This window comes from Rhamphochromis sp. 'chilingali' (assembly GCF_963969265.1).
Source record: "Rhamphochromis sp. 'chilingali' genome assembly, chromosome: 8".
Taxonomy (NCBI): Eukaryota; Metazoa; Chordata; class Actinopteri; order Cichliformes; family Cichlidae; genus Rhamphochromis; species Rhamphochromis sp. 'chilingali'.
The window spans coordinates 11,792,762-11,813,020 of record NC_137935.1 but is presented as its reverse complement, the minus strand read 5'-3'; the positions used below and the strand labels follow the sequence as shown (position 1 = coordinate 11,813,020).

The following is a 20,259-nucleotide window of genomic DNA, read 5'->3' as shown; positions in this document are numbered from 1 at the left end:
GTGTCGCAGAGTTAATGTAATTATCAGGTTTACAGGTCATGCAGACCAAGTTCACCTGAAGGACATGCTTGTGTGCACTGTGGCGTTTCCATGCAGACACAAGAAGCTGGAGGGCATGTGTCCATCCACTCTGAGCATTATGTTCAGCCTTTAATGAAGCCACTTATTTAGCTCGGGAGCCGTACGTAATCGTGAATGAAGAAAGTATAACTAACCTGGACTGAATACACATCAGTTCATCATAATTTTCCATAAAGTAACCAGCTTCTTCTGAGGAAAGCAAATACTTCTGAAAACTACATGTGTAGTTCTAAAGTAACTCATTACTTTGGTGAATATAATTAATGTTACTACTCCATTACATTTTTTTTAATCACCTTTGGTCTTTTGCCACATAATTGCCTGAAGCCAAAGTTCTGCATATAAAATCCCTTTTAGGATAAAAAGAAAATACAAGTATTTAATGCAAGCTCCTTGAAATTTGAAAAAGTCACGCACAAAAAAATTGAAAGACTCTGTATTTTAAGACCCTCCCGCCAGACAGGCATAAAAAAATAAGCCTTGATTTATATATTCTCTTACTATAGCTACTGCATTTCTGTGCTGTGCACTGTTTAGCCTGTTTTTTAGCCAATTTCCAGGTGATTACTCGGCTTATAATTCAACGGATAGTGGATATAAACTTGATGGTACTATTGGAAAATTAAACTTCTATGATGCTTTTTTAAGGCATCATGTCTGCATAAATGCGTAATTTTAGGCTGTTGCTACATGGATGGTAGGCAGCGCAATGATGTCATCATCACCGATATAGATAGGAACCCCTGGGGACCTGAGAACAACATACACAGAGATTATTTGATTATTATAGTAAAGATACACCAAATCAAAACCTTGTAGGTTCTTATCACATCAATTATGAAGTCTTGGAGTTGCCTAGCAGCTTCCTACTAATAGGCTAAAATGACCCATATTTAATGTTTATGACCTTTCAACACCTTATCAATACATTGTAGGATTTTAATCTCACAAAAGAACTAATTTATATCCACAAAAACCTATAAAATAATTGCAATATTTATGAAATCATCACCATGCCTGGGACTACATGACCTTTATATGGTAGAGCAGATAATAAGTATATCAGTTGCCAACAGCACAAACAGGCCAAACAAGACTTCAACATGGGCATGTAAATAAAATTAAAATAGGAATAAATAAATAAAATAAGAATTTTTATTGTCTCATGAAGCCAAAAACATTGTGCCTACTCCAGATTTAATCATTTATCACCAAACGCCGATAGCAGTGTTGGTAAAAACCAAAATAAAGGACCCTAAACAGAAAAGAATGCCAGAGAAAGCAAGGCTCCAAAAATGATCCAGGTTGTCCTGGCAGTACGCTGAGCCTGTACACCCTCAAACTTATGCACTGCTGTACCCTCACCACCGCTAAACACACAGTCAACAATGTTTGATCACTTTTCTGGATTCATTCATCCAGTGTGTTCAAATCTGAACACAGCACGGCCTTAAAATGACTCATTTAATTCACGTGGCTTTCTGCTCTTATTCCGCTGCTTTTCCTGTGATGCTTCCTCTTCCGAATGCATGAATGTTTCTGCACATTTCCCTCTGTCATTTTACCCAATAATGTACTTTCTCTCCGGCCAGAGAGGCCTCATTTCCATCACTTTGCGACAAAATGGAATAAATTCTCTACCAACAAGCCTGCAGGGCCATCGCTGGCGGTTGAGCTCAGCCAATCAAATGCGATGTCTGGGGGAAGGTGGGGGTGAAACCAGTCTTATTATTATTCCCCCGCTCTTCAGGTGTGTTCTCCAACATCCATTTTTATCTCTCGCCATTCCCTAATTTATTTCCTGCAGAAAATGAATTCCTCTCCTCTCACCGTGAACACCAGGATTACTAAAATTACAAACACTGAAATCAATTACCGAGCGAGGCCGCGTAAATCAAAATGCAGCCTCGTCTCTCTCCTTGCTGCGCCCATCTTCACGCCTATTGTCTGAGATGGCGTGCTGAAACGATCAGTCTGGCAGAGACAAGAGATTGAACTGATACGGTGCTGTACTGAGTGCTGCTCTTTGGTGTTTTGTGGCCATGGCCCATCATATTATTGATTAAAAACAGCTGCTTCTGTAAGTTCATCTTCACCCTCGTGGAAATAGCTGCTTCCCGCTTTACATTTTGACAACATTTCCAATTATTTATGTTTGAGACTCTAAAGCAGCTGTTTCAGTGTTTACGAGATTTAATCACAGTGACAGCAGAGGAAGAGCTTAAATGTATTAGCAGCATTCGGGATGATTAACTGAGCACTAATCCTGCGTTTTTGCGGGGTGGTGGTGATGTTTGAGCAAAGTGTTTCCTTTTAATCAAGCAAAAATGTATTCAAAGTAGTCAAAAATTTTAAACTATCAATAAAATGACTCGAGCCATTCATCAAGCAAAACGTACAAACCGTCAAAGGCTTACATTTTTTAAATCGGAATGCTATTCCTGATAAATTAGAACTGGAAGATGAGTCATGATATTGATTTTTCATAGTTTTTCTGAAATGTTGTAAAGTGATTAATTGGTTAATTACTCATCTACAGTAGAAATATTAGGACTGGATTAATTATTGAAGACGCAACTGTGAAATTACCAAAGTTGACTCAATAACATGCCTTGTCAAAAAAACACAATAAACAAATCAACATCTAGATTATACTAAATAAAACACAAATACAGTAAACAAATACTTTTTTGTGTTAACTGACCTATGACCTATTCAAGCATAAGAAAAGGCGACAAGCACACAACAGAAAACGCTTAAATTGGGTCTCCAGGCACTTTGTTACTAGCAGCCTTTCACAAAACCAGATCTTTATTCCCTTCTTTTAACATTAGCCTACAAAAAATACCCACAATAACATAGTGTGACAAGCAAAATAAAAAGTAAAATACTATTTTTATGGCAACAACTTGAACAAAGAGGTCCAATGTTAAGTGTCTACAGCCATTTGTAAAACACGGTGGAGGCTCTGTCATGGTTTGGAGCTGCATTTAAGCCACCATCTAACTGGCAACAGCTCAATCTTTCAGCATGATAGGAATGCTAAACACACTGCCAACAGTAAAAAGGTAAGGTGGTCTAAGAAAGTTCAGTCTATGTTGAAGAAGGTGGCCAAATACTGACTTTCCAGGCCCGAAACTCATTGCATGAGTGAATGTGTGCCATCATCAAAGCTAAAGGTGGTTCAAGAAGATATTAAAGTGTCACTTTTTTGGTCAAGTAGCCTAAAAACCTCATGAAAAGAGCACGTCATGGAAATTATTTGAAAGACACATTTAAAGTTACATTTTTTAAAAAGTCCTTAAAATGCTGGGTACTGTGTTATTTCTAACAAATGTGACACAAATGGAAGTAAATAATATAGACTGAGGTCTATTTTTGGCCTTGGATTAATGCACATTGAGCTCCCGAGTATTTAACAGCAAGACAAATCAAAATATACTCCATGGTCTGAATTTGTTGAAAAAAATTAAATAAAAATTAACAAATATGGCAAATGGACTTTTACACTCCCACTGGCACTCAAAGTGCTTTGAAACATTACAAGCCACATTCATCCATTCACTCAGGGCTTTAGGAGCTTTTTAATCTGTCACACACACAATCACACTCCGGTGAACGCATCGGGAACAATGTGGGATTAAATACCTTTCCCAAGATACTCAATCAGATCGAACCAACAAACTCCTGATTGCTTGACGACCCACTCTATCTCCTTAGCCACAGCCGCCTGTACAGAGAGTATCCTTTAACGCTCATCTTTGGTTCACTGTTAGTGGAAAGCAAAAGCCAACACTTAACATAATTTATGACGACCCAATTTCCCCATTAAGGACCTGGACACAAATATTAGTCATTTCCACTGCTTTGATGCTCAGTGCACAGACTCAAGCTTCGTGGCTCACAGTCCTTCGCTTCAGTGTCCAATCAGCTGAGACAGCTGAGACTTGAAAGGCAGCCGACAGATGAGTCACTGTTATACCACAGAGACAACGCGCTCGTTCAGCTGCTCGCCGAGGAACAATGACTGTTTCATGACAAACTAAATTCTGCTGTGCTTCAGATGACCCTCAGTCAGACTGTGGGGCTGTTTTTCCTCCCCTTTCTCCATCTTTTATTCTCAGTTATGGTTTTCTATACAACTGCTTGCACCCTGAATTTTCATTACCATAACACAAAGCACTAACAACATTTAAATCTGCCCTTTGGGACTTTTACACAGGTTTCCATCTAAGCAGCATCCTCTATGTGCCCATTCTCCTAATGTTTCCAACTGTTGTGAAGCTAAAAGAAATGCAGGCTTTGACTCACACCACACAGCTGAAGCGTATGTTGCTGTTTGGCTAAATCATGTTGTCAAATTATTACTATAACGAGCATGTCAGGTCTAAAATTGAGGCAGTGTGTTTATATTAATAATGGGCTTGTGTGCATGGCCTTATTAAAATGGAAATGCAGGATTTACAACCGAGTGATACAGCAGTAGTTGTGTAGCTCATGCAGATTATAGTGGATCATTAGAGGCTGTATAATTTGAAGCCCAAAGAGGCCATGATTCAGTAATCCATTGCAGCCACAGTGGATGTTTTTATTTGCTACGTGTGGTTGAAAAATTTCATTATTTACCAGGACTGCAGCAACAAAACCTACGATGAAAACTGAAAACTGTATTTTCTACCGATTTTACATAATAATAACAATAACAACATAATAATTTAACTGTTGTGTTGCATTTTCAGTTCCACAGTTCTTATATATTCTGTTTATATTCAATCACTATTTTATATTTAACATAATATTTGGTGCTAAAAATAGACAAAGATAATTATTCTTTTCAAAAAAGGAAAGAAAAACATTTTCTGATATAATAACGCAAGAATGATCTACAGTGGCAGCTTCAACCCTGAATGATTAACCGACTGTAGAAACCACATAAATATTAATTAGTTTGTTTGTTTATGTACAAATTAAAAACAATGATGCAATCTTTTTAATTCTACATTAGTTTTATTGTTAAACAGCAGTCTGCTAGCGGCTCTGTGAGTCTGTACTGTTCAGCATTCGCACGCCGATGCGTGACGAAATTACAGCATTGATGACTTGAATGGTATTTTCTGTCAAAGTTACAAATTCCAACTACAATAACTTAAATCTGCATCAGGTTCTGCAAATATTTAAATTAAAATGATAAATCTTTCAAAATGAAACAAAAGTACAGAAACAGCTAACTAGTAGTTAGCAACTAAAGCAGAACTGGAGCTGGGCTGTACTTTGTGAAATACCACTTTGTACCATAGGATGGCGTAGTGATGATGGAGCAGTCTTTATTAATAAGGAGACTTAAGAGCACATTCTTCTTTAAAACGGCAGCCTGCAAAAGACAAAGTTAAAGCAGCACACAGCAGGGGGTAAAATGCTGCCCCTAGTGGTGAAACCTTTGAGTAAACTATACAGAGGTTTATTACAAAAAACACCTTTAAGCTAAATGCTAATTTTCCCAATACTGTCCAAAACCTTGGTGTTAAAACTAACAGGTCACTACATGTCCGCATCCTAGCAACAATTGATGAACCGAACATTAAAAGCTTCCACATGAAACACTTTCCTCTGTCTTTAGCCAGTGCAAACACAGTCAAAAAATATCATATTTGGGGTTTGTTCTCTCATTTGGATAAAGCAGGCAGTTTGAAGATGCCAAATTGTGCATTTTTAACTTGACATTTTGTACACTGAACATTAAATAATTCATCATAAAACAACAAATTAAAATATCATAAAGACAATATTAGCACACAGCGGTGTGTTGCAGCTCACCAGTATTTGATGCTTTCCGTTGAGTTGCTGACTGAATGTCTGAATGTCATCTCCAGAAATGTCCTCAGTGCCATTCGTTCTGCATGGACTGCACGGCTGGAGCCAGGCCTGCTCCGACACTCAGGATGATGCAAATGGTTTTGCTTACTGCTTTAATGATAGACGATAATATCCTGCTGCTGATGAAGGATGTGTTTACTTTTAGTGCTTGACTGTGCTCTGAAACCCCCCCCCCCTCCCACGTGCATGTGTGCGCGTTAACACTACCAGAAGGAGGGTAAGGGGATAACTAAAAGAGTTTTTTGCAACCTCCAGCAACATTTAACGCACTCCCACCAGAAATGGTGTCCGCGCTGTATAATTTGGGCCCATCACTTGAGCATTTTGTAGCGAGCCGCGTCTCTGTGGGTAATGGAATTCATTGTTAGGACCACTCTGGAGGTCCCTCAGAAGTGTGGGCACAAGACAAATGGTGCTCATCAATATCTGCCTGCTGCTCTGTAACCACAGCAAAAAGAAATGAATGACAGAACGCTTTTTTGACATCTGAAGACATCTCTTGGGGAAATTGGCTGTGCAGATTGAACATCAAGAGGCCTTTGGAGAAGGAAAGACTGCTGCCTGTTCATGTGAAAAAATCCCGGAGATGTCTCCATTCACAGTTAGAAAAAGAAAAGAGAAAATTTATGCTTTCAGTTTTGTTTTAAATGTGCACTCTGATTCTGGTAAAAGTCCAAAACAATGGGTGTAGGGGTGAATGCAAAGAGTGATATTATCTTTTTATGTTTTTACATTTTAATGTCACTGTCTCAGGGTTTGAAATAACATCCTCGTACAATCCCGTACCTCTGGTGTTTTTATTCCTTTTTACACCTGGGATATCAGAAAAGCATCTGTGCACTGATCTCCGTGGCTTGAAATTTTCAGCTCAGTGCTGGTCTCTTACAGTAGTACTACAAAGTGACATTTTATTGCACCATTGCATGGTTGTGGTCTCAAAAGAATTGCTTTCTTCTTAAATAATAGATTTATTAATCATTGCTCCAGTACACACACAAATGTTGCTTTTTATTAGGAAAAAAAATACAGTTTTTTCTTTTTTGCTTCTTTGCTTTTCTTTTTGGTTTGCAACAGAGGTTCTCATTATATTAAAAAGAAATATGGATGTAGTGACAGTTACCAAGAAGCAGAGGTGGGACCAAGTCATTGTTTTGCAAGTCTCAAGTAAGTCTCAAGTCTTTATCCTCAAGTCTCAAGTCAAGTCTCAAGTAATGTCAGGCAAGTCAGAGTCGAGTCTCAAGTCACTGGTGTAAAAGTCCGAGTCAAGTCTCAAGTCTGAAACTTTGAATTTCAAGTCCTTTCGAGTCTTTAAAAAAAAAAAAAAAAAAAGCATGTTGCAGTTATATGCTAAATGTAAATATTAGACCATGTAATTTTAAAATCTGTGTTTTTCTCAACACATGACAAAATAGTGAACTTAGAAAATATACACAAATTGTAAAATTGCACCTCTTTAAAATGCAGCTCAATTAAACCTAGCTCCAAGAATAATTTTCACCGACAGTTCTGAGATAAGCTGCATGTTATTCTTGGATGCGGTTGTAGGACCGGCTTTAAAATCGCATGACAAAAATATCATACACATTAAAAAAAAACTGTATCACCAACGTAGCCTGGACAACATTTGCTAGTTAGATGAAGTCAGCTATCTCATCGTAGCATATTTATATGCATATTTATAATCATACGGTTCTTGGAGTGAGTGCATACACTCATGAAGTTTAGTAACTTCAGGTCACTGCAACAAGCCCAGGTACAGTTTACCGCCGGATGGGTGCAGGACCTTGAAATGCACCGTGTAGAACGAAAGACCATCGTACGTATCATAAGTTTACCAGTCTCACAAATCGTCTTCATAAATACACATTCCTTAACCGTTTATTAATAGGACCTTTGAGCTCAACGGTAATTAATTAGTAGTGGAAATAATTTCTGGTAGCATCACAGAAATGTAGCAGTGACAATAATACTGTATGCTGTAATCGTACTGGGCAATTAGTGATACAAAAAACCTGTTTTATCCTGTGAATAAAAGTATATGTTTTTGTCAATGTACCATAATAACAGAAGCGAAACGCAATATTGTGTCAGGACAATTCACTATTTATGCACAATAAATAAAGGAGCATAGCGCGACAATTCCTGTTCAGCGCCAGACTTGCTTGTAACCTATATCACCAATTATGTTAAGAAAAATGACGCATTAACTACAACAGCAGACTGACCTTTGTGGAAATGCTTGGAGCAGACTAACCTGTGAGCTGGAGTGTTCTGGGACGTTATATTTGGTCTTAGAATGGCTGCAATCCAGGACACCCGTCGCCTCTTTGTTACTTCGGAAACATGGCTCGAACAATTTCTCTTCAACGACGTAATCCGATAACAACCGATCTCTTTACCCGTCGGCTTCCCGTGGCTGTCATGCGACCGGCTATTGCAGTTAATAATACAACAGCTTCTTGACATTTTTGTGTTTCTTTTTATCGCTGTATAACTGATTTTAATTGAAAGCCTAGTACCGCTTGCCACGAGTTCCCAGAATCCTTTGCGGTTCTACCCGTGAATGACGTCACATTTTCAATCTCTATATAATATGCATGTTAAATTTTATATTTGGGGTAAAATATCAAGTCTTTTCAAGTAAACCGGTTCAAGTCCAATTCAAGTCCCAAGTCATTGGTGTAAAAGTCCAAGTCAAGTCACAAGTCTTAGAACATTTTTTCAAGTCAAGTCTAAAGTCATAAAATTAATGACTCGAGTCTGACTCGAGTCCAAGTCATGTGACTCGAGTCCACACCTCTGCCAAGAAGTGGCCTTAAAATATGTCCACAAGCCGGTGGCTTGTTGAAATATGCCATAAAATTCACCACATCTATGCTAACAGTTAGCCCAAGAACAGAGCAAAGGCAAGCACTTCAGCGCAAGCATCGGGCAATCACTGATCACTAGGGAAAAATGTGAGTGGCTGCTGGAGGTTGCTGAAAGAGAAGTTGTTGCACAGAAAATCTTCCAGTTGCTTTGGTTGCTAGCAGGTTGCTGTGGTTACATGAAGTTTGCATGGGAAATGCTGACTTGTCTGCAAACACTTGCCAACTGCTCTCAGTAAAGTACTGAAACTTGAAAAAGATAATAATTTGTAAGCAAAAGTTCTCCATTTCTGGTTTGCATCACACTCTTTCCAGTTTCAATATCGCTTGGCAAGTAGTTTGCGTGCAAACGACAGCCAACTGTGATAATCTGCTTGCAACCAAAGCAATCACAAGGAGGTTTTTGTAGTCGCTGACAAATGCTTGCAGACAAAACAGCATCTTGCGTGGAATCTACAGGCAACTATCTGCCAAAGACCAAAACAATCAAAAGGAGGTCTCCGTGACTGATTTCACCTTTCGAGAGTTTGCAACCTTCAGCAGCCAGTCACTGGTTGGGGAATACACATTTTTCCCCGAGCGACTGGAGGTTGCCAGGTGGTTGCTGGCTGATCTCTAGGTTTGCGTGACTGACGACTGAAACAATGAAGCATCTTGCATATCGAGTGAATTTTTCTTAATGTTGTTTCTGTTACATGAAAAGCTTCTTTCTGTTATTATAACTGAAAGGTGTTTCAAATAAAGTAGTCACAAAGGAATGACCTCTCCTTAACCATGTGATTCATCATTGTCTGTTTCACACAACACAGAGGGGTTCAACAATGCATTTTAACAGCTGATTCTGAGGGATCTTAGGGCCATTAAAGGGCCATATTTTCGATTCAATTTTGTACTGTAGGAAGAAATGGTGAGGTGACATATTGTCCATTTTAGCACCTGCACTCTGTGGTACAAGGGCTCTTTGTCCCACTGTGTGGTTACAGAGATAATGTGTTTCTTTTGATGGATATACTCTTGGACTTTGGCCAGAAGAAGCTTAATCTGAGCAAATTCAATAAATACATACAAATTCATTATACTTGAGGAAAGCTGTGTTTTTCAACAACCAATTTTTCAACCAGGGTTATGTTTAGTTTATCTATAGTTCTGTCACACTATATGAATAATATAGTACTATATTATACTATTATATAGTACTAGAATGTCACTAAATGCAAAAAAAAACTACCCCAAATAAAGCAGTAGAGACTAGATAGTGAGACAGTGAACATGAATGTAGGATTTAAATATTACAAAACTGGATTTTAAGCCAGGCTTTATGAGAAGGAAACACATTCTACAGACACAAAAAGTCCACTTGATGGCTCTAAGAGGAAAATATCACTTGAAGTATGCAGACATTTTTGTATTTATTCATCTTTTATGTGATAATTGTCCCAAAGTGTATTTTTATTATGATTTACTGCAGCATGTCTCAGACCTACAACCAGTATTTCTGAAGTGTGGCTAGAGCGTGCAAAAAAAGTTTAAATTTCACCCTGCAGATGATAGCAAAAAAAAAAAGAAAAAAAGAAAAAAAAAAAGATCTTCAGCCTACTGATCTTCAAAAGAGCGCTACACCACAGAGGTGGACCAGTTTCCAGACAGAAAATAAAATGTCTTTTCTGTGCTGTGCTGATCTTTTTGCAGCCTTACCCGAATTTGGATAAAAGGCAAAAACTGTGGGATGGAAAACAGACTTCATAGAGCTACCACTTCTATTGAGGCAGCAGATATTTTCTTTAATATAGCATCAAATAGCACTACAATAACATAGTGTGGTCAGAGGATGGAACAGTCAACCCTGTGTTACACAGGAGCTTTCCCTAAACCTCGATTCCTAGCTTACATCTTTTCAAATTTCACCTTAAAAAAGGTTGCTATAACATCTTTGATTCTCATTCAGTTAAAATGCATCATAAGCTTTTTTCCCCCCTCACTATCATTACATTCCAATAGAATAATTTCCCTATATTTTTTTCTGTACACTTATCTTTAATGCTACCATAAATTAAGAGCATGCTGCTGCCCTTCACACCAAGGATTACTGCAAAACTGGCACAATACCACCACATGACACCACGTCAGGAACAGAACTTCAGTCACATCACTGTTTGAACACCTCTATCATCCGCTGGAGCTGGAAAGACAGACCCAGAGAAGGACGGCACTGACTTCAACTCAAAGTTTTATCTTGTTTTGGTGTCTGACATCATTGTGGTCCCATCCAATCCTCTGGTCCGAAGGATTCTGGGTTTTAAGTCCCCTTTCGCCCACTTAAAGACTTAACTGGAGAAAATTGGTTGGATCAACAGCAGCACCATCAACGGCCAGGGTTTGATTGAACTCCCTCTGTCCAAAAGCACCATCACTCATTAATTAAGCTTCACACACACGCACACTTGTGCATTTTCTCTTCCTCTGTCCAGAGCAGGTAGGAACCTCCAGTCCAGAAGGGCAAAAGGGCTTCACTTTCATCCTCGATCCCCCACTGAACAGTCGGCACTGCCTCTCTCACAGGCCCCAGTATGGAGCGAGGCTCCTGCGGTCCCTCTCATAAACATCAGGTATGACCCCGTAGGGCGTCTGCACCATCTTAACAGAGTTTCTGCCGAACAGCTTCCTCTCGTACTCGATTAGCTGGCGCCAGAAGCCACCGTTGGGCCTAATGACGGGGCGGCGGGCTTTGACCCAGGCGTGGGCCTCGGCCAGAGACACACGGTGGTACTTCATGAGATACGCCAGACACAGAGAAGCGGAGCGGCTCACTCCCGCTGCACAGTGCACCAACACCGCCCCTCGCTTACGTCCCACACTGTGGATCTTATCGGCCACGCTGTCGAAGTACAAGGAGATGGGGGAGTGGGGCATATCTGCCAGTGGGACCTTTACATATTCCATGTGAGGCCAGTTAAAGTTGGGGAGCTCAATGGTGGCATTGACCACACAGGTGATGCCTTTAGACAGCAGCAGGCTGCGGTTGGAAGCCACGTTTCCTCTGCTGAGGAAGAGGTTGGGGGTGATTTGTGCGATGCCTCCCAGCAGGCTGCCATTTTCGGGCAGCAGCCTCGGTACCGTCGCAGGCACCATGGAGTTGGGATGGTGGTGGTGATGATGATGGTGGAAGAAGCCTTGGCTGCGGGAAGCCATTGAGAAAACAAGTGGGCTTTAACAGGAATGGATTTTCTTTTTTCCTTTACAAAATCTTCATGAGCTCAGAGTCATAGTAGTGCAGCGGCACCAGCCAGACAGCTCCTGAAATACAAAAGCAGACTTAGCTTTTATCTAAATTAAACATTTTTCTATTTCAGTGCAGGCTGACAAACATAAAAACACTTCAAGGATGAGTAACGTGACTGCTGTTTGAAAACACTACAAAACAAGGGCACTAAGATCCTTCTTTTGGAGGGCAGAGTGCTGCGAATCCATGAAATGGTTTGGATAAAAAGAGAGAGGAAAAAAAAGGAAATGCTTTTGTAAGAGTGCGTCTTCAAACTTTAAGAACCCAGACAAAAAAAGCTGTTAGAGTCAAAATAGTTTGAACTCATTTAAAAATACGAAGCTGTGAGCCCGCAGCCCCCCGGCTTCACATCACAAAATTATACGAGAGGGGTTTTCAAGAATCCGCCGCGCCGCAGAGACCAGTCACTCTACTGTACGTGTCTCAACATTCAGGTCGAATGGCCGCACGCTGAGACGAGCCTCGCTCTGCCATGTGAGCGCAGACGTCCCGCAGGCAAACACTCACCTCATCTCATGTTCATCCATCCACGGCTCCCACATACAGATTACATCTCGTCTCTCTGGCTATTCCTGCCGTTAATGTCATTTCTCCACTGCACCAAACAGCAGGGTGGAAGCTAATCACACATACTGTATGATCATACCAAACTTCATTTAAACACACGATTTGCCACCCTAATTTCATTTTCTTTTCTCTCTTTTTTTTTCCTAAAAGGAAAATTACCTCTACTCTCTTTGAGAGTACAGCACATACAAGGAAAATTATATTATGGAAACTGTAATATGACATATACTACTGTATGTGCTCAACTGATGGAAACACCTGTGGCAATGCTTAGACTATCAGCGGAGAACCCACAGCTCCGGGCTGAGCTTCGCACACTGTTGCACTTGTCGTGCGTCATCCACACATCCTGCACCAGTCTAGGCTGGCAGGTCTTTCTCCTTCATTTCTAGTGCGGTCTGGTTAACAAGACGCATGGCAAAAACACTGCTGTGTGCCGTCACCTTGCAGACTGGGATTCTTCTTGTGAATTAAATTCTAATCAAAAGCATGAGTGCAGAAGGTGCAATTAAATTGTGATCGCAGCTTTCAATGCACAAAAGGGTTGCAAGGTAAATCAAATCCTAATCCCTCGTTCCCCCCCTTTGATGAGCGGATGCTTCATTTTAATGCAAGGAAGAGTGTCTGCTATGCTTTTCCATATTTTCTGTCATGTTATTACAACAGTGGACGCTCATGTTCAAATCAAGAGTTCACCACATGTACAGGTAACGTCCCTGTGAGCCAAAATCTTCGTCTTCATTTCTTTTCCTACTCTTGGCTCTGTATGATGTCAAAGAGAGTGTTCATAAAATGTTTCTTAACATGGTCATCTCATGCACACAGCTCTGACTGTGAACAGGGAATCTGCTGTTTAATCCTATCGTTTCTAAGACGCAGCCAATCACAAGGAAGTCAGGTTAAAGGAGGACAGCCTTAACCCTCATTCTACTGACTGGGGTCCATGTAGACCCCCAGAGGTGTATTTTGTCATATCTCACAGATGTTATTATTATTGTTTTGTTTTTAATTGTTCCCAATTTTATGACTTTGTCAATCAATTTGTTTCTTTTTTTCCAAATTCCATTAGGTAATTCTCTTGACTTCATCAAAGCATGAACTTGGTAAAGTGATTGGGAGGAGCACCTGAAGACATGGTTCTCAGCCAGGAGAGGGTAGAGTTCCCGCTCCACGCCAGCAAGAAGTTCAAGTAACTTGGGGTCTCGTTCACGAGTGAGGGGAGGGTGGAGCGGGAGATTGACAGACAGATTGGTCCAGCAGTGTTGCAGATGCCACCTGAGGTGGATCAGGCAGATGTTATTTTTATGGGGTTTCAGCCATGTCCTACTGGGAGGAGGTTGGGGCAGACCCAGGACATACTGTAGCGATGACATTTCTGGGCTGCCTTGCTTTGTGTTTGTTTCAATGATTTTATACTGGTTGTTTTTTTTGTTTTGTTTTTTATATAACTACAACACAAATTTTACCTTAAATTATTGAAAACTAAGCGTTACCATAATCAAAAGGTTGGTAAATACACTGTTGAGTACTAATGTGGAATATACTTCCATAAAAGCTGCAGGCTGCAAGAAAAGTAGATTTTCATTTTACAAAACAACATGATTGAAAATGTAATGTAATAGAAAGGGAGAATGTAGGCATATAAATAATAATGATTTGTTAAGAAATAAGTTTTGATATTATTATTGTTTCTATTACACTGAGGTTAAAGGGAAAGCAGTTAAAATGACTTGTTTCAGGCAGAGGATGTTTTGAGTTGGTGCACAAAGGGATACCATAAAAAACACTTCAAACAAACCTAACCTTGATTTCTGCTGTGATTTTGAATCCAGCCCACAGAAGAATAATGAGTTTGATGTCTGCTCACCATTTTTATGTCACTTTGTTCTCAACAAATTACACAGTGTATGTCAGTAAAGATTTTCAACTGGAACAGTTCATTCATCCAAGAGCTGATGTGTGATTTAAGTGTTCCCTTAAATTCTTTTTAACTTTTACTCAACTCTGGAAGTCAAAGAACAAAAGCATTTAGCTGTAAATCAACATAAAAGGAGCACTTTAAAACCCATAATATAAATAATATCAGTCATATCTTTTATTTTTCCCAACAAGTTTCTCTCTGCCTGCAAGATTGTTAATGATTTTATTGCCTAAAGCTTGCATAGAAAATCAGTAAGTCATGGAGCAGCTAATCTCCCCAAGGGCTAGAAAAGCCTTTCCTTGTATTGCTCACAGCTTTGATATCCCAGCATGGCCTGCTTCCCTTTTAAAAAAAAGAAAAGGAAAAAAGGAACGAAAGGATAAACTAAAATAATGCAAAATAATGCTATCAGCTGTGTTCCTGGTTGCCATCCACCATGGACTTTGCTGTGAAATGGTTGCCATAAACCTGCTGCACCTTCATCCACAGCGCCACCACTTGTGATAAAACAACAAATATGTTTCTCACTGTAGAGCAGTCTCAAAATCACAAGACTACATCAGAGTGTGAACAAGTTTCCTGCAGGAGCATCAAGTGCATAATAAGTACTAGCAGTGATTTACCTCACCTGATGTGACAGTAAATTAATAGATTTTTGGTTTTTGAATTGCTGGGTTGGGCGCCTAGGCAGCTCTAAATACCAATAATTGAAGATTAACTAATAAGGAAAATCAGTTAAAGTACCACAGACCAACTGCAGCCAAAAATGAGCCACAATTTACTTTTTTAGTCAATTTTAATCATGCAATCACTTCATTTGTTAATGGGGTCTTCGTGGTTTTAATCATTCAATAACGAGTGGTGGGTCCTTCAGTCAAAATGGATGTTAAACCTAAATCAAAAGTTTTATATTACAATGTGAAAAAGTAACTAGCTGAGGAGGATTTTAGAGCTGAACAGGTCTCAGAGACGTCACAAGCAGCAGAACCACAGAACAATAAAGATTTCTGAAACAGACTCTCCCAAATGAGTTATCTTCATTGTTCAGTTCACTTCACCTTTAGCGACTCTTCATAGTGCTTTACTATCATTTTTGCAGAAAGATTGATATTGTAGCTCAAACTCAGGCACACCTCCCTGTGTAACGATCAGTGAGGAGTAGTCAGTCTATGAACTGAATGACAGACGATGTGTTTTGTTGTTGCTGCTAACTCAAACAATCACTGCTCATTTCCACGTTAAAAAAATGTATGTATGTATGTATGGACCCTAACGACCTCAATATCTCTTAAACCTTATATTTTGAGCAAAATCATTTGGACTCTAAAAGAACTATATTGTATTTTGATAGTCAAATGCCACTGTGACCTTGTAATTCAAATTTCTGGCCAAAACTCAATCACTCTGAAATATAAAGATGACAACACGCACAAAGTGAAAAGGTCAACATCACTTTGACACCATAATTTCAAAAACTTTTCATTACTGAAGAGCCTGGACTAAAGCTAACCACTACGTGACTGAACTGACTCTTTGGTGATCAGCTAATCCATATTCACTAAATACTATATGAGTCTGGAGGACATGGATACAAACTAGTAATTATTCTTTTATAAAGTTTTTGAAGGTATACCAGATCAGCATACACTGGGCCTTAAAAAAGAAAGTGGGACAGGGTCTTAATAATAATAATAATAATAATAATGAATTGCATTTATATAGCACTTTTTGGGGCCCTCAAAGCGCTTTACAATTCCACTATTCATTCACTCTCACATTCACACACTGGTGGAGGCAAGCTACAGTTGTAGCCACAGCTGCCCTGGGGCAGACTGACAGAAGCGAGGCTGCCATATCGCGCCGTCGGCCCCTCTGGCAAAACGGGTGAAGTGTCTTGCCCAAGGACACAACAACCGAGACTGTCCGAGCCGGGGCTCGAACCGGCAACCTTCCGGTTACAAGACGAACTGCCTTCCCCTCACATACAAAGTCTTGAACCATCAGGCTCTGTCGTATCTTAAAAGACCTCATAGTACAAGGCTATCCTAACAATGCATTGCTGGCTTACTTGTGGTTCGAAGAGTTTCTAAAAGTTGAATGGGAGGCAGAGCCTTCAGCTATTACACCTCTCTCCTGTGGAACCAGCTCTCAGTTTGGGAGACAGACACCCTCTCTACTTTGAAAATTAAGCTTAAAACTAATAGGGCTGGATCAGGTGACTGTGAACCCTCCCTTAGTTATGCTGTCATAGGCTCAAATTCCTGTGGGACTTCATGCACTAAGTACTTCTTCTTCAATCACTTCTATTTGTGCTCTACCTGTTTATATACCATTGAAACATGTCATAAATTTTTTGCCTTTTCTTCCTTATTGTGTGTTTTCCCCATTTCCCTATAGTCTTTTTCTTTTCTCTTTCCTCTTTTTGCCTCGACCTGCAACTAGTCGCAGTGGATGGCTGCACCTCCCTGAGTCTGGTTCCTCTGGGTTCTTTCTGCTAAAAGGGAGTTTTTCCTTCACACCCTCGCAGATTGCTAGCTCATAGTATTATTGTCGGATCTTTAACTTACAGTATAAAATGCCTTGAGGCAACTGTTATTGTGAATTGGCACTATATAAATAAACCTGAACTGAAATAAATTCTTCTCTGTAAAGCACATGAAGGGGTTCTCCACCAGTTCAAGTCCCACACCTTACACCAAATGTGGGACAAGAGACTCATTTGCGATGAAGCTGATAGGGAAAAAAACTGCTTAGAGAAAGATGAAACAGGAAGGGTTGAATAGATGAACTTTCAAAATAAAAATCAGATGATTCTCCACTATTAAAGTTATCCCAGTCCCTAATCTCACCCACATCAGTCTGAGTGTAACATCTCCAGTGACATCTTTCTAAAATAACAAAAGCTAAGCCTGACCTGCGAGCAGATGCCTTGTCGTGAGTCTCTATGTATTGCACAGCTGATGCAATAATTCACAGACAGAGATAACACAAACTGAGTTGCTGGGCAACCAAGTAACCAACAGTGCAACAGCGGTAGCCACATCAATGGGGAAAAGAAGAAAATAAGAAAACCAAATAAGCCCAGGCCCTCTCCAAAGTGCTGATGAACCACAGCGCTGGGCTGTGCTGAGATTTGCTTCATCCACATGGTTATTTATACCCCTGGCAGGGCAGAAGCGGAGGAGGGAGAATTATGCACAGGCTGTCGTCACTGAAAACTCTACTGTACGTTGGAAATGCTGCAGCTCACTGTCAGTCAAATTTACTCTGAGGATTTAAAGGACAGCATTCCAACTTTTACTCTACTACAAATTAGTGCTGAACTTTACAAAAGACCAAATTGAAGTTGTTTTATTATATACATTTTCATTATTATAGCCTCATTACTATAATAGTCAATTCTCCAAGCCAATTATTCTAAACCTATTAACAAAAATAATAAATCCACATTGGAGGCAATCACATTTTTAATTTCTCATTAGGCTACAACTATTTCGACGGTGTCTTTTATGGTTGTGTTTTAGACCATTAAATTCTTAAAACTGATTTGTGAAAAAAAAATCTTTCTGAGAAATCCCAATGAGACATTTCCCTCAAATCACCTAAATTTCGAGTTTTCTTCTTCTGATCTCCTTTATGTTTCAGAAACATCCCCTCTCTCAATCACTCAGATGAATCTGTCAACAGTTGGTGCCACCTCACAAATCTTGTGACGCTGCTCTCTCGCTGGGGAGATTCCTCGGGGGTCCGGTTCCACCTTCGCTAACACAAATTGGAAACGTGACCCACCTGCAGGAAAATTAGAGTGGCGGTCCCGCTGGCAACCTCGTCCTCACGACACTAACGAGTGAAACCTTGATAGAACTGAACTTCCTGACCGAAACGAGATAACTGAAATAGCCGGAGACGGCTGCAGTTTCTCAATAAAAGAGGCAGTCTGCTCAGGTTGAGTGATGTCTGAAAGTGTCTCGGCACAGACTCAATAATGATCTGGGGAGAATGAGCAGCAATGACAGGGACGGTCTTTTTGGGCAAGCAAGGAAGGGCATGGCCTCTCAAATGTCTCCAATGCAGCTGGATTCCAGCACAAACAATGCACACAGTAGCTGCTGTTGGTTCAGAGGAGGGAAAGTTTCGAAACAGAGGGACAAATGCCACATGAGAGATCGGCTCTGGCACCTTCCTGCTGCAGCAGCACCACCCAGATCCACAATGTCACACCTCAATATGTCGCACCAAGGGGAAAATCACTGATGGCCACAGATGGTCACATGTCATGTAGTAAGAGACAGGATGCCTCCTCCCTTTCCTTTGAGATGTTTTCCACAAATTTGTCTTTAAATGAAACACTTAGTGTCGCTTTTAGAGATTACTCACCGTAGCAGACACATGAGACAGATAAATGGACTCTACTTCTACACAATGGGAAAAAAATGACAGACTGACACAGACTTAACCTTTTATTATCCTTGATTGATTCCACAAGCTGGGAATGTCAAACACTGCCAAAATTAACCAGCAACTCTTCCTATTTGTTTTAAAATATATCAAAAATGTACTAATTTCAGCTTTTTTAAAATGTGAATTGTTCTTGCTTTTCCTTATCACCTTTGATAGTAAACTAGAAATCATTAAATTTTCAGATTTCTTTAAAAAAAAATTTAGAAGCTTTTATTCAGTATTTTACGACATTTTACACACATTTTTACCAGTTGGGAACATGACAAGCAGATAGATTACTACTTTAAACTTTTATAATTAGCCATGTCTCGTTATTTTTCGTTTTCAGCAACCAGTACGAGTCTAGAATGTGGAGTTTGAAGTGAATGACTCCTCAAGTTTAATAATTCAAGAACGAGCCGTGAATGAGGACCGCTCCTCTGCGCACGTTCCTATGCCCGTTCGCGTGCGCGCGACGCGGAGATGTGCTTGCGTTGTGACAAGTTGGGCTGTCGGAAATAGAGAATATTAGTAAGTAGAAAATGCCTGATGGAAGTGTCAGCGACACGTTTGCTTTCCTGGCAGGCGCGCTCGCTTCTCCAGTTTCACTCAGCTTACATCACAAAACTAAAACCTGCCCGGAAAACCCATTTTTAAAAAAAAAAAAAAAAAGTCAAGGCTTTAAGGTGAATTAGTAGGCATCTTATATGAGGTCCTCATAATGCCGATAAACTGGCTCAACGTCAGATGGAAAACTCAACTTACCAGTCGACTCTCTCTCAGGCAGAGATGGAGGTTTTCAGAGCGCCTTCGCCGCCTGCACCAAACCGGCGCGCACGGATCTGCTGCTGTCACACATCTACCTCCTGCCAGTCCGCTCATGCACACGGCCGGGTAGAAGGCGAGAGGTTGGCAAACAGCCCGCAACACACAATAACATCACGTGAAAGTCACCAGAAATACAGTACGAGCCATCGGTACATCCGCCTGGTTGTGCGGCGTGCAGAGGGCAGCGCTGCCTCTAGTATAAGGGGTGATCAGTGCCACACAGAGGGGGAGGAGGGGGAGGCAGGAGGAGCATGTTGGCTTACTGAGATGATTCCAGGCTTTTCTATTGGGAGATTCAGCCAGTCTGAAATCTACTGGGCTGTGGCCGAACTATGAATGAGCCTCAAGCTCCAGATTCACCGTCTGAACAAGACTAAGTGCACATAAACCGATTTACTGCA

General features: G+C 40.3%; 1 protein-coding gene across 1 annotated transcript; it reads right to left on the bottom strand.

Annotated features, from left to right (window-relative positions):
- Window positions 1-10,165: 10,165 nt before the first annotated feature.
- Window positions 10,166-20,040, bottom strand: dusp14 (dual specificity phosphatase 14). The gene is made up of 2 exons (XM_080889473.1): window positions 19,796-20,040; window positions 10,166-12,116 (listed from the first exon to the last, which is right to left on the bottom strand). The coding sequence occupies exon 2, from the start codon at window positions 12,009-12,011 to the stop codon at window positions 11,376-11,378; it is 636 nt and encodes a 211-aa protein (XP_080745599.1). The 5' UTR covers window positions 12,012-12,116; window positions 19,796-20,040; the 3' UTR covers window positions 10,166-11,375.
- Window positions 20,041-20,259: the final 219 nt, after the last annotated feature.